Genomic DNA, 24191 nt, shown 5'->3' with positions numbered 1-24191 from the left:
CTCTGTCTCTACTTTGGCATGTGTCTGTCAGCCTCACCCCTAGTTCTACGTCATTTCTGAATTCAAATATATAACAGAGACTGGCTGACCTTCTCACTTTATTTCAAACTCCTATTAGGAAAAAGAACCAAATCAGCTTCATTCAGCCAGTGGGTCTGCTTCTCTAGAGCCAGTTGTCTGATCTAGAAGCTGTGGTCCAGAGAACAGCATCACACAGTGTGAACGCTTCTCCCGGGCCACATTGCTGGGTCTAAGTGGGGCGCTTCCAGAATAGAGAAGTATAGACTGGACAATATCGTAAAAAGAATATACTATAAATTATAAGTTAAAGAAAAGGGGGTATTCTGGAGAAGAAAAGTAATTTGATATAAGTTGATATTGTTAAATGTTGATATTGTTAAAAGGATGACTACTGAACCTTATAGAAGATTCAGAAAATAGAAGAATAGGACAAAGCTAGTATTAACTTTATTCCTTACAATTTTGAAACAATTTGGACCATATTGTGTATGGACTTTATTCTTTATTTAATTAATGTGTGATGGTAAATTTTATGTGTCAACTTGGCTAGGTCACAGTACCCAGATTTTTGGTCAAACACTATTCTAGATGTTTCTGTGAGGATATTTTTAGATGACAGAGAAAGAAGGTGACAGACCATAAAGAAGGCTGAGTGCCGAAGAATTGATGCTTTCTAATTGTAATGCTGGAGAAGACTCTTGAGAGTCCCTTGGACTGCAAGGAGATCAAACCAAGTCAATCTTCAAGGAAGTCAACCCTGAATATTCACTGGAAGGACTGATGCTGAAGCTCCAATACTTTGGCCACCTGATGTGAAGAGCCACTAGATAACCTTCTGTAATGTAGATGGGGCTTTATCCAATCAGTAGAAGATCTGAAGAGAAAGACAGACTACCCTCCTCCAAAGAAAGCATCAGTTCTTTGGTGTTCAGTCTTCTTTATGGTCCAACTGTCACATCTGTACATGATTACTGGAAAAATCATAGTTTTGACTATATGAACCTTTTGTCAGCAAAGTGATGTCTCTGCTTTTTGGTTTATCATAGCTTTCCTTCCAAAGAGCAATTTTAATTTCCTGGCTTCGGTCACCATCTGCAGTGATTTTGGAGCCCAAGAAAAGAAAGTCTGTCACTGTCTCCCCTTGTACCGAAGAACTGATCTTTCCAATTGTGGTGCTGAAGAAGATGCTTGTGCCTTGGATTGCAAGGAGATCAAAACAGTCATAAAGGAAATCAACCCTGAATATTCATTGGAATGACTAATGCTGAAGCTGAAGTACCAATACTTTGGCCACCTGATCCAAAGAGCTAACTTGTTGGAAGAGACCCTAAGCTGGGAAAGATTGAAGGCAGAAGGAGAAGGGGGTGGCAGAGGATGAGATGGTTAGATAGGATCACTGACTCAATATATTGACATGACTTTGAGCAAGCTTCATGAGTTAGTGGGGAACAGAGGAGCCTAGGTACTGCAGTTCATGAGGTTGCAAAGAACTGGAAATGACAGCAACTGAAGAACACAACATCCCCCAAGGAAAAGGGGATTCTGTCAGCAGACTGCCTTTGGATTTGAGCTAATCAAGTTCCCTAGGTTTCCACACTGCTTGCCTGCCCTGCAGGGTTTGGATTTGCCAGCCTCTGTAATCCTTAAAATAAATCCAATAATAAAGCAAATTCTTTACAATAGTAAATCTCAATGTGTATGTGTACATACACATCCTGTTGGTTCTTTTTCTCTAAAGCGTTCTGACTAATATATTTTGTCATAAACTTTCAATCAGTAAAAGTTCCTAGAAAACATTATTAATGAATGAAATATTTTCATATTCCTGCAAACTACTTTTATATTATAGGGTCTCCATTCCCATTGATATTACTTATAAATGAGGAAACTGCGTTACAAAGAGACTATGAAACTTACCCCATGGTCCCACACCTGAAGAAGTAAACACCTTTCATGGGATCTGTCTGGCTCCCAGCCCTCTAAAGGCTCCCTCACCTATAGGGCTCACATATTTTCTCTACATGATGTCGCCCGTCAGGATTGAGAGGAGTACTATTGGGGCAGGTTTCCTGAGAGAAGAAGTAGTAAATTCAGAAACCTTCATCTGCCCTGTGGACTGAAGAAGAGAGAAATTGGTCTGCAGGAAAAGAAGAATGAAGTGGATATGTAAAGAGAAGAGATGGCCCTGTGACTGTCCTGCTTATAATTCCAGTTTCTTCTTGAAACTTAGCCTCATTCTGCCCTAGTGTTCTAAATCTTTCTAATGTATCTATTTTTCCCCCTCAAGATAATTAGATATATCTGTTATTTTCATTTTTAGAGTCCCAATAAATGTATGTAGTAAGTCATTAGATCCAGGTCTGTGTAAGTTTATTTGGCAGTGCTGTGGAGCTTGTGGGATCTTAGTTCCCTGACCAGGGATTGAATTGGGCTCTTGGCAGTGAATGCACTGAGTTCTAACCACTGGAAAACCAGGGAATTCCCCAAAACTGATATTTTTAAACACTGTGGTCAGTAAATACTGATTTATTCATTATTATATGTTATATGTAAATTTATGGTAAACATACTTATATATAATCCTTGCCCTCATTTCTGTTTTTTAGTGAAAAGTTATAGGAGAGAGGTTACTGATTCAATGTATATGAATATTTAGAGCTCTTTTATGTATTGACAGAATGCTTTCCAGAAAGGTTGCTTCAATTTTTACTCCACTAGCAGTGTATGAGAACAGTATCATATATGAGTATATCATTAATGTTTTATTCTTGTCCTCTGTTGTTTACATAAATACTCTCCATTCCTTAAATTAAAAATATATAAATTTTTTGTTGTTTTCTTCTGTCCTACATTTAAGTTACTTAAAAATTTTTTGAATTCTATTAAAGACAGTTTTCATAACTGCTTTTTAATTGTATTAATAAATAATTATATTGACTTACCAACTTCAGTGAGTAGGAATGGAAATACCCTAATATAAAAAATAATTCTGATTATGTGTGATAAATATTTAAGGAAAGCATATCAATAAGGGTAAAACCATTTAGTAGAATAACTGAAGGAAATGTTTTGATAAGTGTTCCATGATAGGGTTTACAATGAAGATTAGATAGTGGTATGAAATGAGAAACATCTAGGAGGTCATGTAATCTGTTTTGAGTTTAGTAAATTTTTATTAATTTGAAAATTTGAAGGATTTGTATATTTTTCTTTCACATTTTGTTGTTGTTTTGGGTTTTCTTGGCTGTGCAGCTTGCAAGGGATCTTAGTTCAAACCCACACTCTCTGCTGTGAAGATCGACTCATTGGAAAAGCCCCTGATGCTGGGAAAGATTGAAGGCAGGAGAAGAAGGGGACAGCAGAGGATGAGATGGTTGGATGTCATCACCGACTTGATGGACATGAGTTTGAACAAGCTCTGGAGTTGATGATGGACAGGGAAGCCTGGGGTGCTGCAGTCCATGGGGTTGCGGAGAGTTGGACACAACTGAGTGACTGAACTAACATTCTTTTTAGAGGAAATGCTTAAATTTACCAGATAAAGCTCAACATTCTCTAAGAAGAAAATGGAAACTAGGAACCCTTATCAAACTTGAAATTATAACCTATTTGTGTAGTGATAAAAGTATAAAGTAACATGGATGGTAACTTGGAAGAGGCATCAGAATAGGCTGCTAGAATGTAGTACTTAAATATTATGTAGCATCCCTGGGTCTGTTTCTTGTTTTGTAAAGACAGGGGAATGAAATCAGTATAAGATATCCTTTCTACCTGTATTTAGGTGAAATTTAATTTTTCTCCATTCTAAGAAAAACCAAGTAAAATATATCCATGATGTTTTTGATCCTAGTGATACAAGGAATTAAACAGTACACTTTGGGAATTCTCTGGAGTTCCAATAGTTAGGACTCCACACTTCCACTGCTGGGTACCACGGTTCAATCCCTCTTGGGAGGCTAAGATCCCACATGCTGAGCAGCCAATAAATAAATAAAATAAAAGCATTGCTGAATACCTTAAAAAATAACACACTCTATACAGCATAGTATAGTGGTTAAGAGTTCAGACTTGGGAATCAGATTTCCAATGTTTGAATCTCATATCTGTAACTTAATACCTATTTGATTTGGGGCCTCTCTGTGAGGGGTTTCATTTAAATTAGAACACCTACCCCTTAGGGTTGTTCTGATGATTAAATGAACTAATATTTGTAAAGAAAGTGAAGTTGCTCAGTGGTGTCCAACTCTGCAATCCCATGGACTGTGTAGCCTACCAGGCTCCTCCCGTCCATAGAATTTTCCAGGCAAGAGTACTGGAATGGGTTGCCATTTCCTTCTCCAGGGGATCTTCCTGACCCAGGGATTGAACACATGTCTCCCTCATTGCAGGCAGACGCTTTACCATCTGAGCCACCAGGGAAGCAATATTTGTAAAGCTCTTACAATAGTGCCTGGTATAGAGTTAATTGTATGTTAAATTATTTATTACTATCTCAGTAAAGAACAAACCCACATGCGTTTCTTTTAATATATGCCTAGAATGGAATTTAGGGTATGAATTAGGATATAAAAAATTTAGGGTATAAAAAAATCCAGTTTGAGTTTTCTATTGCAATGCCTTTTGCATTTTGAAAATTGCTGTTGTTGTTTAGTCGCTTAGTCGTGCCTGACTCTGTGACCCAATGGACTGCAACATGCCAGGCTTCCCTGTACTTCACTATCTCCTGGAGCTTGCTCAAACTCATGTCAGTTGAGTCACCGATGCCATCCAACCATCTCGTCCTCTGTCATCCCCTTCTCCCGTCCCCTTCTCTTCCTGCCTTCAATCTTTCCTAGCATCAGGGACTTTTCCAGTGAGTTGGCTCTTTCCACCAGGTGGCCAAAGTGTTGGAGCTTCAGCTTCATCATCAGTCCTTCCAATGAATATTCAGGATTGATTTCCTTTAGGATTGACTGGTTTGATCTCCTTACAGTTCAAGAGACTTTCAAGAGTTTTCTCGAACACCACAATTCAAAAGCATCAATTCTTCAGCGCTTAGCTTTCTTTATGGTCCAACTCTCACATCCATACATGGCTACTGGAAAAACCATAGCTTTCACTAGACGGGGTTTTGTTTCTTGTATTTTCATGGCTGTAGTCACCGTCTAGGGTGATTCTAGAGCCAAGAAAATAAAGTCTGTCACTGTTTCCATTGTTTTCCCATCTATTTGCCATGAAGTGATGGGACCAGATGCCATAATCTTCATTTTTTGAATGTTGAGTTTTAAGCCAGCTTTTTCATTCTCCTCTTTCACCTTCATCAAGAGGCTCTTTAGTTCCTCTTTGCTTTCTGCCATTAGGGTGGTGTCATCATTCATATCTGAGGTTATTGATATTTTTCCCAGCAATCTTGATTCCAGCTTGTGTTTCATCCAGCCTGGCATTTCACATGATGTACTCTGCATAGAAGTTAAATAAGCACAGTGCCAGTAAACAGCCTTGACATACTCCTTTCCTAATTTTGAACCAGTCCATTGTTCCATATCCAGTTCTAACCGTTGCTTCTTGACCTGCATACAGGTTTCTCAGGAGGCAGGAAAGGTGGTCTGGTATTCCCATCTCTTGAATTTTCCAGTTTGTTGTGATCCACATAGTAAAAGGCTTTAGCATAGTCAATGAAGTAGAAGTAGATGCTTTTCTGGAATTCTTTCGTTTTTTTCTATGATCCAATGGATGTTAGCAATTTGGTCTGTGGTTCCTCTACCTTTTCTAAATCCAGCTGTACATCTGGAAGTTCTTGGTTCACATACTTAAATTCCGCTACTCCATTTACTCTCCCAAGTGCTGTTGTCATCCCAGACTAGATTTATTCCCAACTGTAAAGATTTGAATTAGGAATTAAAAAAAAATCTCCACAGAATCTGTAACATTAGGAGAAATTTAGGCATTGGAGAAGTTTTCTGGCACCTGGTAAGCAAATGGCTATATTAGATGAAAAGTTATCTGATAGGTTAAAATCAGAATGAATTAATGAATTGGAAACTGCCTGCAAGGCTGGTTTACTAAATTATTTTGTTTCTACTCTGGTTTCTGCAGAGAGAATTAGTAGTTTGTATTTCGTCTTAACTATCTGCAAAGCTGTGGTCTGCCTGTGATACGTAGCCCTTGTTTTTTTTCTTTTTTAACTTTTTAAATTTGTTGCAGTATGATGACACATTTACAAAAGACTTGGAAAATATACCTCCACTATGTATTACAAGTTTTAAGTAGATAAGATTATTAGTTGGAGTTTCAATATCAAACTCTCAAAACTTAGTAGGATGAATAGACAGAAAAGTAGAAGGATATAGTAGACCTGAAAAGCCCTATGATCCAATTCAGCATAACTGAGATTTATACAGTTCTCACATGACAGCAGAATACAAATTCTATTCAAGTTCCCATAGACTGTAAGCTGGATTTCACATTATATTTAGTTGCATTGAGCTCCATGTAAGAAATTCTGATAAATTCTCTTTCATTTTTATTCTGTTTATTTTCTAATTTTCCTTGTTATAGCTTATTAGATACATTCATCATTTAAAAGACATTTAATTTCCAAATACATGAAGTTTTTAAAGTATCTTTGATAATAATTTCTCTTTTTTATATTAATTTATTATTTAAATGCTTTCTTCTCTGCATTTAAAAAAACTTCTTTAAAAAAACTTAAAACTTCTCTGAGTTTTTTCAGTCTTTTAACTTTATTGAGGCTTTCAATGTTTACATCAAAGATCTCTCTTGGTAAATGTCACGTTGCACTTGAAAATTCGTGGGTTTTTTTCAAGTATCTTATAATACTGATTTGTAACGTATTTCCACAGTGATCAGAGGACAGACTATGATTTTAGTACCTTTAGACCATGAAATTTTTGCACCTTGTTTTACATCCCTGGATATGTTCCAGTATCTCCTGGATTATAGCCTGTGTATGCTATGTTATGCTATACTAAGTTGCTTCAGTCATGTCTGACTATTTGTAACCCTATGGACTGAAGGCCACAGGCTCCTCTGTCCATGGGATTCTCTGGGCAAGAATACTCGAGTTAGTTGCCATGCCCTCATCCAGGGGATCTTCCCAACCCAGGGGTCTAACCCAGGTCTCCCGCACTGCAGGTGGATTCTTTACTAGCTGAGCCACAAGGGAAGCCCAAGAACACTGGAGTGGGTAGCTTATCCCTTCTCGAGGGGAACTTCTGACCCAGGGATGGAACCAGGATCTCCTGCATTGCAGATGGTATTCTTTACCTGCTGAGTTACCAGGGAAGATTACCTTCATTAGTTTACCGGTGGAAAGTACCATGAAGGAAAACATGCTAGTTTAATTACTTTTTTTGATTGTTTTTTTTCTAGTATAGAAAATATAGTTTATAATGTGCTATTGAATGAAGAGGTTTTATATTTCTATGAAAATTGAATTGCTTTGTATTAAAAAGTATATATTACTTTTAAAAGCTTAAGCTTCAGAATCCTTACCTAATAATGTTTGTTCTAAAACAAGTGTTGGAAATTCCTTTTCCTGAGTTTCGTTAGTTCAGTTGCTCAGTCATGTGTCTTTGCGAGCCCATGGACTGCAGCAGGCCAGGCTTCCCTGTCCGTCACCAACACCCGAAACTTGCTGAAACTCATGTCCATCAAGTTGGTGATACTATCCAACCATCTCATTCTCTGTCATCCTCTTCTCCTGCCTTCAAACTTTCCCAGCATCAGGGTCTTTTCCAATGGGTCAGTTCTTCACATCAGGTGGCCAAACTGTTGGAGCTTCATTTTCAGCATCAGTCCTTCCAATGAATATTCAGGACTGATTTCCTTTCAGATGGACTGGTTTGATCTCCTTGTAGTCCAGGGGACTCTCAAGAGTCTTCTCCAACACCACAATTCAAAAGCATCAGTTCTTCAGCACTCAGCTTTCTTTATAGTCCAACTGTCACATCCATACATGCTGCTGCTGCTAAATCATTTCAGTTATGTCCGACTCTGTGTGAACCCATAGATGGCAGCCCACCAGGCTCCCTCGTCCCTGGGATTCTCCAGGCAAGAACACTGGAGTGGGTTGCCATTTCCTTCTCCAATGCATGAAAGTGAAAAGTGAAAGTGAAGTTGCTCAGTCGTGTCCGACTCTTAGTGACCCCATGGACTGCAGCCCCAGGCTCCTCTGTCCATGGGATTTTCCAGGCAAGAGTACTGGAGTGGGGCATCCATACATGACTACTAGAAAAACCATAGCTTTGACTAGATGGACCTTTGTTGGCAAAGTAATGTCTCTGCTTTTTAATATGCTGTCTAGGTTGGTCATAGCTTTTCTTCTAAGTAAGAAGTGTCTTTTAATTTCATGGCTGCAGTCACTCTCTGCAGTGATTTTGGAACCCAAGAAAATAGTCTGTCACTGTTTCCCCATCTGTTTGCCATGATTGATGGGACCAAATGCCATGATCTTTGTTTTCTGAATGTTGAGTTTTAAGCCAGCTTTTTCTCTTCTCTTTCAGTTTCATCAAGAGGCTCTTTAGTTCTTCTTTGCTTTCTGCCATAAGGCTAGTGTCAATCTGCGTATCTGAGGTTATTGATATTTCTCCCAGCAGTCTTGATTCCAGCTTATGCTTCATCCAGCCTGATATTTCATATGATATACTCTGCATATTAGTTAAGTAAGCAGGGAGACAATATATAACCTTGACATACTCCTTTTCCTATTTGGAACCAGTAAACCTGAGTTTACTCAACAGGATTTTCAGATTTTGGTTTATCATGGTGAATTCCAGAGATGCTTTTATTAGAAATAAAGTTTGAAACACCCCAGGTTTGGGGACAGAACTGAGTGATACCATGGCTTTTGACCCCAGGTTATCTTGAATGAGATACTGATAGTGGCTAAAGGCTTATGTTTATTTCATTCACCAAGTATTTATTAACTGCCTTATCATATGTAGACACTAGACAATAGTGAAAATAAATACTATTATTTTAAGTACATATAAGTATTTGTAGTACATGTGTATATATAGAATGTATACAGAATATATCTTAATGCATAACTATAGCCTGTGTCAAAGATAAGGGTTGTTCATTTCTTTCAGTAAAGTCTTGTAGGTATTTTATTCTTTTGGGTGCTATTATAAGTTGAATTGTTTTCTTACTTTCCTTTCCAGACTGCTTATTGCTGATGTGTAGAAATAAAACTCTTTTTTGTGCATTGATCTTGTTGTACCTGGCAACTTTGCTGAATTCATTTCTCAACTCCAGTAGTTTTTGTGGATTCTTTGGGATTTTTTGTTTTTAAGGTCCCGTCTTTGTGAATAGTTTTGACGTGAAGTGAAGTTGATCAGTCGTGTCTGACTCTTTGCGACCCCGTGGACTGTAGCATACCACGTTCCTCCAGCGATTGGATTTTCCAGGCAAGAGTACTGGAGTGGGATGCCATTTCCTTCTCCAGAGGATCTTCCCGACCCAGGAATCGAACCTGGGTCTCCCAAACTATAGAGATAGTTTTACTTCTTCCTAATTTAGATATTTTAAAATATCTTTTCCTTGCCTAACTGCTCTGGTTAGAACCTACAATACAATGTTAGATAGCAATGGTGAGAGGTAGACATCCTTGTCTTGTTCCTAATCTTGGCAGGCAAGCTGGGTGGGACCTTTCAGCCTTTGAATGTAATAGTATCTGTGGATATTTCATAAGTGCCCTATATCATGTTAAGGAAATTCCCTTCTGTTCCTAGTTTTTGAGATCTTTCATTGTGAGGGAGTGTTGAATTTTGTCAAATGCTTTTTCTGTATCCGTTGAGATGATCATGTGTTTGTTTTGCTTTGTTTTTACTTCCTTATGTTAATGTGTATGACGCTGATTTTTTTGTTGAACGACCCTGTATTTCTGAAATAAATAACCATTTGATCACGGTGTGTAATACTTTTAATGTGCTGTTAGATTTTGTTTACTAATACTTTTAGAAGATTTTTACTTTAGTATTCACAAGGGCTAGTGGTCTGTAGTTTTCTTGTGCTGCTGTTTTCTGGTTTTGGTATCAGAGTAATAAAAGCCTCATAGCATGTGAGGAAGTATTCTCTGTGCTTCTGTTTTTTGGAAGAACTTGAGAAATATTGACACTGAATCTTTTTAAAATAAATGTTTGGTGGAATTCACCAGTGAAACTGTTTGGACTTAGGTTTTTCTTTGGAGGTTTTTTTCAATTTCTTTGCTTGTTTAGATTATATTTCTTCTTGAGTCAGTTTTGGTAATTTGTGTTTCTCTAGGAATCTGTGAATTTCATCTAGGTTATCTTAATTTGTTAGCATATTAACTGTTCATAGTTTTCTCTTATAATCCTTTCTATTGCTGTAAGATCAGTAGTAGTGTTTCCACTTTGATATCTGGTTTTAGTTATTTGCATCTTTTTTTTTTTTTTTTTGTCCGCCAGGGTGTAGTTTTGTCAGTCTTATTCTTTTTAAAGAAACAACTTTCAGTTTTGTTGATTCTCTTGTTTTACTACCCTGTATTTTGTATTTTTCTACTCTTACCATTTTACTACTTCCCTCTATTGCTCACTTTGCATTTAGTTAGCTCTTCTTTTTTTAGTCCTCACTGTAGAGTTGTGAATGGTTTCTTTGCTTTAATGCAGGACTCCACTGCTGTACATTTCCCCCTGAATGCTGCTTTCATTGTATTACATGATTTGTATTATCTGTGTTTAGTTTCTATTTGTCCCTATTTTATAATTTCCCTGTGATTTCTTATTTGGCCTATGGTTAGTTAAGAGTAATTTAATTTCTTCATATAGTTGATCTTCATTATTCATGGATTGTTTGTAAACTTAGCCCAGGCAGTAAAATTTGTTACCCAAGAATCAGTATATTCAGACATGTGCAGAACGTGAAAAATTTGAGTCAGCTGGCATACATCTTCCCAGGCAAGGATGAACAAGGCAACAATCTGCTTTCTTGTTTCAGCTATTATTTACTGTAGACAGTCCTTTTTGCTCTGTTCATGCAGTGTTTTTCAAATTTTTGTGCTTTTTGTTGATGGTTTTACTGTTTAAAGTCAAGTGAAAGTCACTCAGTCTTGTCCCACTCTTTGCTATTCCATGGACTGTAGCCTGTGCATGGAATTCTCCAGGCTAGAATACTAGAGTGGATAGCTATTCCCTTCTCCAGGGGATCTTCCCATCCCAGGGATTGAACCCAGGTCTCCTGTACTGCAGGCAGATTCTTTACCAGTTGAGCCACCAGGGAATGGTCCCTAAACTACTGTGCTGTTTCAGTTCAGTTGCTCAGTCAAGTCCAACTCTTTGCGACCCCATGGACTGCAGCATGCCAGGCTTTCCTGTCCCATCACAAACTCCCGAAGCTTACTCAAACCCATGTCCATTGAGTCGGTGGTGCCATCCAACTATCTCATCCTCTGTCGTCCTCATCTCCTCCTGCCTTCAATCTTTCCCAGCATCAGGGTCTTTTCCAGTGAGTCAATTCTTCCCCTCAGGTGGCCAAAGTAATGAAGTTTCAGCTTCAGCATCAGTCCTTCCAATGAATATTCAGGACTGATTTCCTTTAGGATTGACCAGTTTGATCTCCTTACAGTCCAAGGGACTCTCAAGAGTCTTCTCCAACACCACAGTTCAAAAGCATCAGTTCTTCAGCACTCAGCTTTCTTTATAGTCCAACTCTCACATCCATACATGACTACTGGAAAAACCATGGCTTTCACTAGATGAAACGGTCAGCAAAGTTATGTCTCTGCTTTTTAATATGCTGTCTAGGTTGGTCATAGCTTTTTTTCCAAGGAGCAAGTGTCTTTTAATTTCATAGCTACAGTCACCATCTGCAGTGATTTTGGAGCCCAAGAAAATAAAGTCTGTCACTGTTTCCATTGTTTCCCCATCTATTTGCCATGAAGTGATGGGACCAGATGCCATGATCTTCATTTTTTGAATGTTGAGTTTTAAGCCCCCTTTTCCACTCTCCTCTCTCAGTTTCATCAAGAGACTCTTTAGCTCCTCTTTACTTTCTGCCATAAGGCTAGTGTCATCTGTATATCTGAGGTTATTGATTTTTCTCCCGGCAATCTTGATTCCAGCTTGTGCTTCATCCAGCCTGGCATTTCACATGATGTCCTCTGGATATAAGTTAAATAAGCAGGGTGACAATATAAAGCCTTGACGTACTCCTTTCCCAATTTATAACCAGTCTGTCATTCCATGTCTAGTTGTAACTATTACTTCTTGACCTGCATACAGATTTCTCAGGAGGGCAGGTAAGGTGATCTGGTGTTCTGGTATAAAGTGCTGTTTAGTGTCCCTAAACACAAGAAGGCTGTGATCTACTTTACAAAGAAAATATACATGTGTGAGATAAGATTCATTCAGGCATCAGTTACAGTTCTTTTGGCCATGAGTTCAATGTTAATGTATCAATAATACAGTACTTCCAGAAAAGAGAAGAGGAAATTTACCCATGTGTGTGTAAGGCCACTCTGGAAATGCAAAAGTAGTATTTGTAGTGTCTGATGAAGTTATGGAAAACATGGGAAAGTGGCTGAGTTTGTGGATTCATGAGCTGATAACCAGCTAAACGAAAAAAGAAACCATAGTGGACAGCACTGATGTGAGACTGAAAGCCAATGAAACCATGTTACACAGAGCAAGGAAAATATTCTTCTCTTATAGTGCTGACTGGCCTGCACGTTTCAAAACACTACACAGCATTAAAAATGTAAACTTTCAATAATCCTGAGTCAAGATCAAGAGGCTGTGGGATGTTCTTTAGATTATCTGCCAAGCGTTAGGAAAAAGGTATGTGGAAAAGCAGGTTTTCAATGCTGATGAGACTGGCTTGTAGAACTAGTTCTCCAATTATGTCAGTGTTTGCTTCAGTTGTTTTGGGGCTTTGGTGCAAATATGTTTATAATTGTTATATCTTCTTAATGAGTTGATCCTTTTATCAGTGCATATTGTCCTTTGTCTTTGGTAACAATTTTTGACTTGAAGTCTGTCTTGTCTGATTTTAGTAGAGACACTTAGCTCTCCCTTTTGGATACTGTTTGTGTGAAATGTTTTCCCATTTGTTCACTTTCAACCTATTTGTGTCTTCGGATCCAAACTGAGTCTCTTAGGCCACATAGAGTTGGAGCAATGTTTCCTTATCTATCCTACCAATCTCTGCCTTTCATTGGAGGGTTTATACTATTTCTATCCAAAGGAATTACCTGTAAGGAGTAACTTTTGGTATTTTGCTATTTGTTTTTACGTCTTTTGCCTCTTTTTGCTTATAATTTCCTGCATTGCTGTTTTCTTTTGCATTTGAGTTTTTTTTGTACAGTGTACCATTTTTATTCCCTTATTTTCTTGTGTGTATAATTTTTGATACTTTGTGGTTACCATGGGAATTATAATTATAAACTAGATATATTTTTGAAGGTATAACTGACACTTAGTGAACTCTGGGAGTTGGTGATGGACAGGGAGGCCTGGTGTGCTGCAATTTATGAGTCGCAGAGTCGGACACAACTGAGCGACTGAACTGAACTGATGATGGATATGAATGGGGAAGCCAAGATTAACAAGGTATTTGGCCTGAGGAATGAAACTGTGGGGAAGTCTTTTAGTGGGAAGGAGATAACCATAGGAATTTAAGCTGGTCAGAGGTGGACATGGAATTAGGGATATCAGATTTAGTCGTTTTACATTGGAGATGCCTTTTAGACACTGATCACATAAGCAGCTGGATACAGAAGTCTGAAGTTCAGTAGAAATGTCCCAGCTAGAGATGGAAATTTCAGTCAGGAACGTATAGCTTGTATATAAATCCTTGGGACTGGATGAAATCAATAAGGGAGTTAGCATAGATTGGGAATTGGGCTCACAGATACTGAGTTGTGAATTAAGGAGGGAACTAACAAAGATGCCTGAAAAGGAGTGGTCTATGTATATGTTATATATTTCTAATAAATTCTGTCATTTTTTAGGAAAGAATAATTCCACATGAATCTGTTTTCTTTCCAGTTATATCTAATTGAGGACAGTAGTCCTAAAATATTCAGTTCAGTTCAGTTGCTCAGTCGTGTCCAACTCTTTGCGACCCCACGAATTGCAGCACGCCAGGCCTCCCTATCCATTACCAACTCCCAGAGTTCGCTCAAACTCTCATCTATCAAGTCGGTGATGCCATCCAGCCATCTCATCCTCCGTCGTCCCCTTCTCCTCCTGCCCCCAATCCCTCCCAGCATCAGAGTCTTTTCCAGTGAGTCAGTTCTTCGCATGAGGTGGCCAAAGTACTGGAGTTTCAGCTTGAGCATCAGTCCTTCCAATGAGCACCGAGGACTGATCTCCTTCAGAATGGACTGGTTGGATCTCCTTGCAGTCCAAGGGACTCTCAAGAATCTTCTCCAACACCACAGTTCAGAAGCATCAATTCTTTGGCGCTCAGCTTTCTTCACAGCCCAACTCTCACATCCATACATGACCACAGGAAAACCATAGCCTTGACTAGACGGACCTTTGTTGGCAAAGTAATGTCTCTGCTTTTTAATATGCTATCTAGGTTGGTCATAACGTTCCTTCTAAGGAGTAAGCATCTTTTAATTTCATGGCTGCAGTCACCATCTGCAGTGATTTTAGAGCCCCCCAAAATAAAGTCTGACACTGTTTCCACTGTTTCCCCATCTATTTGCCATGAAGTGATGGGACCAGATGCCGTGATCTTCATTTTCTGAATGTTGAGCTTTAAGCCAACTTTTTCAGTCTCCTCTTTCACTTTCATCAAGAGGCTCTGTAGTTCCTCTTTACTTTCTGCCATAAGGGTGGTGTCATCTGCATATCTGAGGTGATTGATATTTCTCTCGGCAATCTTGATTCCAGCTTGTGTTTCTTCCAGCCCAGCGTTTCTCATGATGTACTCTGCATAGAAGATAAATAAGCAGGGTGACAATATACAGCCTTGACGTACTCCTTTTTCTATTTGGAACCAGTCTGTTGTTCCATGTCCAGTTCTAACTGTTGCTTCCTAACCTGCATACAGATTTCTCAAGAGGCAGGTCAGGTGGTCTGGTATTCCCATCTCTTTCAGAATTTTCCACAGTTGATTGTGATCCACACAGTCAAAGGCTTTGGCATAGTCAATAAAGCAGAAATAGATGTTTTTCTGGAACTCCCTTGCTTTTTCCATGATCCAGTGGATGTTGGCAATTTGATCTCTGGTTCCTCTGCCTTTTCTAAAACCTGCTTGAACATCAGGAAGTTCACGGTTCATGTATTGCTGAAGCCTGGCTTGGAGAATTTTGAGCATTACTTTACTAGCATGTGAGATGAGTGCAATTATGTGGTAGTTTGAGCATTCGTTGGCATTGCCTTTCTTAGGGATTGGAATGAAAACTGACCTTTTCCAGTCCTGTGGCCACTGCTGAGTTTTCCAAATTTGCTGGCATATTGAGTGTAGCACTTTCACAGCATCATCTTTCAGGATTTGAAATAGCTCACTGGAATTCCATCACCTCCACTAGCTTTGTTCGTAGCAATGCTTTCTAGGGCCCACTTGACTTCACATTCCAGGATGTCTGGCTCTAGATGAGTGATCACACCATCGTGATTATCCGGGTCGTGAAGATCTTTTTTGTACAGTTTTTCTGTGTATTCTTGCCACCTCTTCTTAATATCTCCTGCTTCTGTCTGGTCCATACCATTTCTTCCTTTTATCGAGCCCATCTTTGCATGAAATGTTCCCTTGGTATCTCTGATTTTCTTGAAGAGATCTCTAGTCTTTCCCATTCTGTTCTTTTCCTCTATTTCTTTGCATTGATCGCTGAAGAAGGCTTTCTTATTTCTTCTTGCTATTCTTTGGAACTCTGCATTCAGATGCTTATATCTTTCTTTTTCAATATAAAAGAGACAGTTCAATATAAAATTAAAAGGTAGTTTTAATTTGGATATTCTTAAATATTAAATCTGCCAGATGAATTGGTTATTATGCATCATCTTCCTCCCCCAACACAATCCCACTTTAGGAGTATTAGTTTTATCTAGTTTATCTAGTTTAGTTTTTATTGTCGTTAAGACCTGTGGTATTTTTTTATCTGGTTAAAAGATTACTTGATAAGATACTTCTTTGCTTTGATACTATAATTATACTGAATTGTTATTCTCTGGGGAATAAATGTGAAAGTCATGTAATGAAAACTGGATCAGGTCTTCCCCCAAGTGTTTCTTTCCACAAAAGAAATCTAGGGAAAATATTCTGAAGATGGAGACTAATGGCTAAAAAAAATCAACCAGTCAATGAAAATAAAAGTGACTTGTTCTTTTCCCAGGTTTTGTCTTACCCTAAAGGTACACTAGAATGGGGGAAATGCCTCCGCATCTAGCTTGATTGCATTCCTCACTCCATTTAAATACCTTGGAGATAGTAAACCTAAATAAATGTGTATTCAGTTCAGTTCAGTCACTCAGTCGTGTCCAACTCTTTGCGACCCCATGGACTGCAGTACGCCAGGCTTCCCTGTCCATCACCACCTCCCAGAGCTTACTCAAATTCATGTCCATTGAGTCGGTGATACCATCCAACCATCTCATCCTTTGTTGTCCCCTTCTCCTCCCGCCTTCAATCATTACCAGCATCAGAGTCTTTTCAAGTGAGTCAGTTCTTCGCATTAGGTAGCCAAAGTAGTGGAGTCTCAGCTTCAGTATCAGTCCTTGCAATGAATATTCAGGGCCGATTTCCTTCAAATGTGGATTGAGTTAAGTTAAATTCAGTTTCATTGTTCCTGTTCAGTAATGCTCCTTATCCCCTACTTTCAGTCCTAGCTTTTGAGAATCAATAAATTAATGTTTCTTCTATCTGTTATGTACAGAGAATTCCCATTAATAACTTTGTACATTTTTAAATTCCTTATGGGATCTAAGTAAAAAGAGAGAAAGAAGAAAGAATCATAGGAGACTTGTATGGTGGTTGTGGTGGTAGTTTTTACTTCTTTGACCCTCCCTGGCTAGTGAAGAAAAAAAAAAAAAAAAAAACAAGACCTGAGTACTTGGCTACAGAGACCGAAGCCACTGTCATGGTCTCTTACCCAGAATAGAGCAACAGCTTCCTAACCCACCTTCCTGCTTCTACCCTTGCTCCCTTATTGTCCAGTCTCAGGACACTGCTCTGCTCAGGACCCTGCAGCGTGGCTCCCCAAGGTCACGCTTCTTACACAGGCCTCTCAGGCTCTTCTTGCTCTGGTTGCCAGGACCTCTCTCACCTCTCCTCCTGCCTGTTCCGGCCACACAAGCCTCCTTGCTTGTCCTGTTTCCTCATTAGAGGCTTTGTTCTTCTGCTTCCACTTCTTCATGTATGTTCTTTCCTCAGGTATCTGGTTGATCAATTCACTTCCATCCAGTCTTGCCTCAGATCTTAGTTTGTCAATATAAAGCCTACAGTGACTATCTTCTAAAACTTTAACCTGCCCCCCATACACTCCCATACTATTACTTATCCTTATCCTATTACTGTTTTAATTATGATAAGTGTGCTTATGCTGTACTAATGATTTAACCCTGAAAACAGCTTAACAACAAAAGCTTCTTTCTCATCTGTGTTTCACATCCATTATGGGTTAGCAAACAACTCTGATCCACTTAGAACCTCAGAGACCCGGGGTGAGGGAAGTTTGCCCATCTGGTGATACACCTCAGCATACAGCCTCCAGTATCACACCTGTAGGAAAGAGAGCATTCATAGGATGATTAAAAGTGGTACACGTCACCTTTTCCCCAGTTCATTGGTCAAAACCAGGCACATGGCCCCAGTCTAATTGCAAGAAAAGCACAAGGCATATTTGATGAACATTACTGTTTTAGCTCTGTATGTGTGTGTGTGTGTGTGTGTGTGCGTGCGTGCACATGTGTGCATGCATACTCAGTTGCTCAATTGTATCTGACTCTGTGACCCTGTGGACTAGTGGACGCCTCTGTCCATGGAATTTTCCAGGCAAGAATACTGGAGTGAGTTGCCATTTCCTACTCCAGGGGACTGTTTTAGCACCTGTTCCCTTTTTATTTCTCCATAGTACTTATTATTTTTTATTATATAATTTGTATAGTCTATATAAAGTATTGTTTATATATTTACATATCATATAATTTGCATATTTTATATTTATTATTAAGTTGCATTTCGTCAGTAAGAATTTAAGCTTATTCTCCTAGAAAACCTCACTACTTAAAACTTCTCGGACATAAACCTTTCTTCATTCGCTCCTACTGTTTGTAATGTCGTCTATCATTTTTACCCTATGCTCTGTTTTTCTGTAAAGATTAAATCCTACTCATCTTTTGAATCATACTCAGTTTGGGAGACTTTAAAGGTCCATGCCTTAGACTCTCTCCATCATGGCACTTACCCTCCTTACAGGATTACTTGTCTGACTGCGTCATTAACCAGGTTCCTCATGCATATCGGAAAACATCTGAAGGAATACCTGGAGCCTAGAAAAGGATCTATGAGGATCTGAAAAGGACAATATACGTAGGATGAAGAGATGACAGAATCAAGAAATACTCAGAAAGTAAACTCAGTAAGACTTCATTGTTGGTTGAATATGAGGGATGGGGAAGAAATCAAGGATAATTCATACTTCTCATTTAGATTAGGATGCTTCCAAATGAAATAGGGAAAATGAGAGGAGGAACAAGTCTAGTTGGTAGGATGATGAGTAGGGTTTGAGGTGTAATGGGTTTAATGCTCTAAGGATCTCAAGTTGGAGATATGTGCAGAGGCTGGCTAAATGGTTCTTAATCCAAGGACATGCATAGGTCTCCAGCATGCTGAGTAGTAGAAGAAAAGGTGAAACTGCCAATAACTACTAAGGCCAGAACCCTTAGTTATACTAATGTTTAAGGAACAATGAGGAATGTTTTCTTGTGTGGAAAACACAGAAAAAAATAGATGGTGAAAGGGGAATGAGAGTGTGATGCTGTCAAAATCAAGGTATTTGTAGACATTCAATAAAAAATATTCGGGCCATAGTAAACGCAGTGTGAGTGAGCTAAGTTGCTCCAGTTGTGTCCAACTCTTTGTGACCTTATGGACTATAGCCTGTCATGCTCCTCTATCCATGGGATTCTCCAGGCAAGAATACTGGAAGTGGGTTGCCATGCCCTCCTCCAGGGGATCTTCCCGATCCAGGGATCGAACCTGCGTCTCTTATGTCTCCCGTACTGGCAGGCGAGTTCTTTATCACTAGTACCACCTGGGAAGCCCCTAGAGAAATCAAGTCAAAACAACTATGTACTAAAGCTTGACCACTCTTGCAGCATTACTTAATTCCTTTCTTTTAACCTCACTTTTTATTGACCCACTTTCAATACTTAATGAATTGAACCATCTTGGCTTCCGTTTCATTGGGAAATTTGAAGTAATCAGGCACAGACTGTCTCAAATGTGCCCCCTCGTCTTCATTTACAAACTTAAGACACACCCAACCATCAGTCATTTCCTTCTTCCCTCTAGTATTAGGAGCTTCAAAGTCACCTCTAGTTAGTACTAGAGGTGTGCCATTGATACTGAAGTGAAAGTCAAAGTCGCTCAGTCATGTCCACCTCTTTGTGACCCCATGGACTATACAGTCCCTAGAATTCTGTAGGCCGGAATACTGGAGTGGGAAAGATCCCCCTTTCCCTTCTCCAGGGGATCTTCCCAACCCAGGTATCAAACCCAGGTCTCCCACATTGTAGCCAGATTCTTTACCAACTAACTGAGCCACAAGGGAAGCCCAAGAATAGTGGAGTGGGTAGCCTATCCCTTCTCCAGCGGATCTTCCCGACCCAGGAATTGAACCGGGGTCTCCTGCATTGCAGGCAAATTCTTTACCAACTGAGCTCTCAGGGAAGCCCAACTGATAGTAAAAGTCATCTGCATTTTAAGGTTTTTCCCTCTTTATGGCTTCCTGTTTCCAATATCCCACCAAAAATTTTCACAATATAGTTGCTATTTGAAATTATTAATGGACAACAAATTACATGATGTTGAATATTGAAGGAAGATGGGGAAATGGCAAACAGCAGTCACTGATGGAAGTGAGAGGGAAATAATGCCTCCTCCCCAGGGAAGCAATGACACTAAGCTGGGCCAGAGTCAGGTGCTTTTCCAGAGGCACTTTCATTTTGTAGTTATAGTAAAAGTATGTATTTTATTTGTTTTTCTTCTGTAGCAGGCCAGTGATTGAGTCTTTACTGTAGAAGCAAAAATGAGCCAGTTCCCACAATGAAGATTGTAGAAACATTAGATTTATTTGTTCATTCATGCAAAACTATTTCTTGAATGTCCGCTATGTGCCATGCTTAGGCTTAGGTGCTGGAAATATAACAGAAAGTAAACACACATACTTCTTGTTCTCCTTGAGTTTTTATCTGCTTGTTTATATTTAACCTGATTTATCTAACTAATTTTACTTTTTTTTCCCTTCAGTATCCTCTCACATATGGACTGATTCTTATTCCCTGCTGGTGTTCTCTAGTTTGCATAAGTAGAATTTACATGGGAATGCACTCCATTCTGGTAAGGAAAACGTTGTGTTCATATTGCTTTGTTTTGTCTAAAATCAACATGCAATTTTATCATTTTTAATCATTTTTAAACTTACTGGAAACTTAAGTGAGAAAATATAGTTATTGTAAATCTTTTTTTCTTGCAAAAATAGCAACAGGATGTTTTGCAAAGTTTTAAAGTAGTTATAATATATATATTTCATAGAAACAGTTCCAGCAATCACAAGAACCAAGTATTATTTAGGATAACATTTCTCCCTCCTTCCAGGTTCACTTTTCTCTTCCTATTCATTTTCTTCTATGCTTTTCCTACTGCTGAGTCAAAACTGACAGTGTAAATACGGACACTAAGGAGCATTACTTGTAAGTGAAAACCCAGTGAATAGAAATTAGATGAACAAAGACTGTCCTGGTGCCACTTGTTTTTGAATATTAAACTCTAGTTTTCTTCTTTCCCAACAGTATTTTAGGGCTTACATCAGATATTTTATTTTGAGAAGGCAATTCAGTTTCAAAAGCAGCAGCACAGGAACCCTGTATCTTTCAGCTATACCTACTCACTTCCCTTCCTGTTCCTCTGATTGACATTCCCTAATTCTGGCCCTCACCATCTCTAACTAGGGTACTGCAGCAGCTTCTTAATTAGTAGCTCCACTTCAAGTGTGACACAGCTCCATTCAGTGTTTAGCCTCCTACTGTAGTTTACTGTTCAAAACACAAATATGATGCTATATTGAATGACCTATGTTTGCTCAACTGTGAAGGGTGTTTCTTATCTTCACATTGTTAGGAATGCCTTAACCTCCACATGGAATGCTGTTTTTACTTTCTTTGCCTAACTATCAATCCATTGTTCATGACTCACCAGAAGATATTATCCCCTAAAGCCTTGTTACCTTCTCCATCTTTCCTTTCTCAAGACTGGTTAGGTGGCCTTTCTCCCAGAACATCTTGAGCATAATTCTGGCATAGCACTTATGCTGAATTGTAGTTGCTTTTTTATTTATCTGTCATCCCCACTAGACAACAAGCAATATGAGAAAAATAACTCTACCTTCACATATAGTGTGGTGTCTCTTAGAACACTCTGTGAAGGTATTATGTATTATAGATAAAGAATCAGAAGAAAGATGGAGAGAGAGGGACGAATTCACGGAATCCAAAAATTTATAAAGGGTTATATAAAATTTTTCTTGTCCTTAACAAATGAACACTTTTAGAATTTTCTACTCAAAAATATCTCATTTCATAGCTGAAAAATACTGGATTTCTGTTTCTTTCTCAGATTACTTACCTCCAGCAGCTGCCCCTTCACTAATAAATTTACAAAAGTCCCAAATGCTATGTTAGGAAGCAAACTATTTGTGTTTTATTTTTAATAATTATTTATATTAATGCAAATTATGAATTGACATAATTTTATCTTTCTGACTAGTCTGTAATAATTTTATAATAGATCAATTATCACCTTTTTATATCAAATCTAATATTAGTCACAAGAAAATGTTTTCCATCTCTGTGCCTCATTACAGTTATTCCCTTCTACTCCCAATTAACCATATTGTACCTGAAAAACTACCAAAAGATTATGAACTAAGAATGATAATATTATCCCTAGATTCATTATCATCATAAAAGAGGAATTAGAATCTTACTATATTGAATATATCATCTCAAACATGCTGTTGTCCAAAGGAAATATATAGTGGATTGATTATTTAACTGAGTTCAATTCATGTTTTTGATACTGGATAACATCTGTTCTTGAATCAACTGAAGTAAAAACAATACTGATGTATTGTTAAATTATAAGTCTGATAACCTAGTCTTTTTTTTTTTTTCTTGTTCTTTTGGCCATAATGCATGACTTGCAGGATCTTAGTTCCCAAACCAGGGACTGAACCTGGGCCTGGGCAGTGAAAGCATGGAGTCCTTATCACTGGATCACCAGGGAATTCCCCAACCATCGTCATTTAGTTATTCAAAAGCATCCTGTCCCATAGAATATCTTTATCAGTTTTATTCTGACTAGCTACTCAATTTTATTATGTGTATTATTACAAGTTGCTTTTCTTTTTCAAAAGTAAAATCACAGATGACTTACAAGCATTGTAAATTATGATCCTGTGTTACAACGTTTATTAACATTAAGAAGAAAGTTCTAGTAATATAGTCTAAATAATTTATAAGCAACACTTTATTCAGTATTTCCCGTATGCTTTGTTTTTATTATTACAACACAAAGAGCAACACTTAATTTATTTTTAATGCCTACTTTACTGAATAGCTTCCCAGATGGTACAGTGGTAAAGAATCCTCCTGCCAATGCAGAGACACGGGTTTAGTCCCAGGGTTGGGAAGATCCCCTGGAGAAGGAAATGGCAATCTACTCCAGTATTCTTGCCTGGAAAATATCCATGGACAGAGGAGCCTGGCAGGCAATAGTCCATGGGGTCGAAAGAGTTGGACATGACTGAGCAACTGAGCATGCACACACTTTCCTAAATACATCTCCTTAACCTCCAGAAAAGTAGAGGAGTTACTTTCTCCATTTTCCCTTTATTTTCTGTCAGACCTAGCCCTGAAAATGTCTTAAAACACAAGCCATTTAAAAATTACCAGACTAAGTACTTGTCATATTACTAGTTTACTTCTACATTAGTAAAATTATGAATATTTTATAATTACATTTACCTAAAATTGTACTAAAAGTTTGTCTATATGTGGAAAGTTTTTTTAGAAAAGTATTATGAGATCCTCAAGTAGCATGTACCTCTAAAACACATTTTTATAAGAATCAAACTAATCAAATAACAGCAAAAGTCCTGAAAACATGTTATGGAGAAAGATCCAGAACAGTAAACACTAAGAGTTTTAATAGTAGTTCTTTCTGAGTAATAATTACTTGTTACTTTTATCCATATTTTCTAGATTTTCTATACTGAATATGTATTAAATTTGAATTTTAAAGATAAAAATTTCAAAATACATCCTTATTAGTTGTTTATAATGAAGAATGATTCATTCCAATAATATGTTTTGTTGTTAGAAACTCTGTTGGTATCACTGACATGTTGAATTAGAATCAGGACACCTGACAACACTAGGAGTGGACAAAAGTCGTGAATTCTAGTCTCAGCCAATCACTAGCCTCTCTAGTTCTATATACTGATTGGGAGAAATGAAAAGAAGGCAATTCCAGATTTGATATGTGATAAATCTTTATTGAATTTATGGTATTTGATATCCTCTACCATAAATTTGATAACTGTGACTATTCCATTCATATGTGTAATTAACTTTTACAGCAGATTTGTTATCTATAATTAAAGTATCTAAAGTTATTTGCTTTCTTTTTGGAAAATTTGCTACTTTGAGTTCTTTGTTACCTTTAACATCAACTTTTCTTTACTGCATATTTTGTGCTGTAACACTTAAAGTCACTTAGTTACACAGTTTAATGTTGTACATTAAATTGGTATCACAATGACAGCCACTGTGTTTATGTCCTGAATTCAGTCATTCTTCTTTTTGGTTCTGTAGCATGGAAATTAAATATGCCCTTTTTATCCAGGGTGATATCGTAAATAACTAATGACAATTAGAAAATGAGGCAGATTTGTATAGAGTCTTACAGTAATTAAATTT

General features: G+C 38.1%; 1 protein-coding gene across 1 annotated transcript in view; it reads left to right on the top strand.

Moving 5' to 3' along the window:
- Positions 1-24191, top strand: part of SGPP1 (sphingosine-1-phosphate phosphatase 1) — a 42849-nt gene that overhangs the window by 11916 nt on the left and 6742 nt on the right. The window contains exon 2 of the mRNA XM_004010713.6: positions 20464-20553. Coding sequence (XP_004010762.2) covers positions 20464-20553 — 90 coding nt within the window. The remainder of the gene's footprint in view (positions 1-20463; positions 20554-24191) is intronic.

The sequence above is a fragment of the Ovis aries genome, chromosome 7 (assembly GCF_016772045.2).
Source record: "Ovis aries strain OAR_USU_Benz2616 breed Rambouillet chromosome 7, ARS-UI_Ramb_v3.0, whole genome shotgun sequence".
Taxonomy (NCBI): Eukaryota; Metazoa; Chordata; class Mammalia; order Artiodactyla; family Bovidae; genus Ovis; species Ovis aries.
This window is presented reverse-complemented; position numbering and strand designations above follow the sequence as displayed.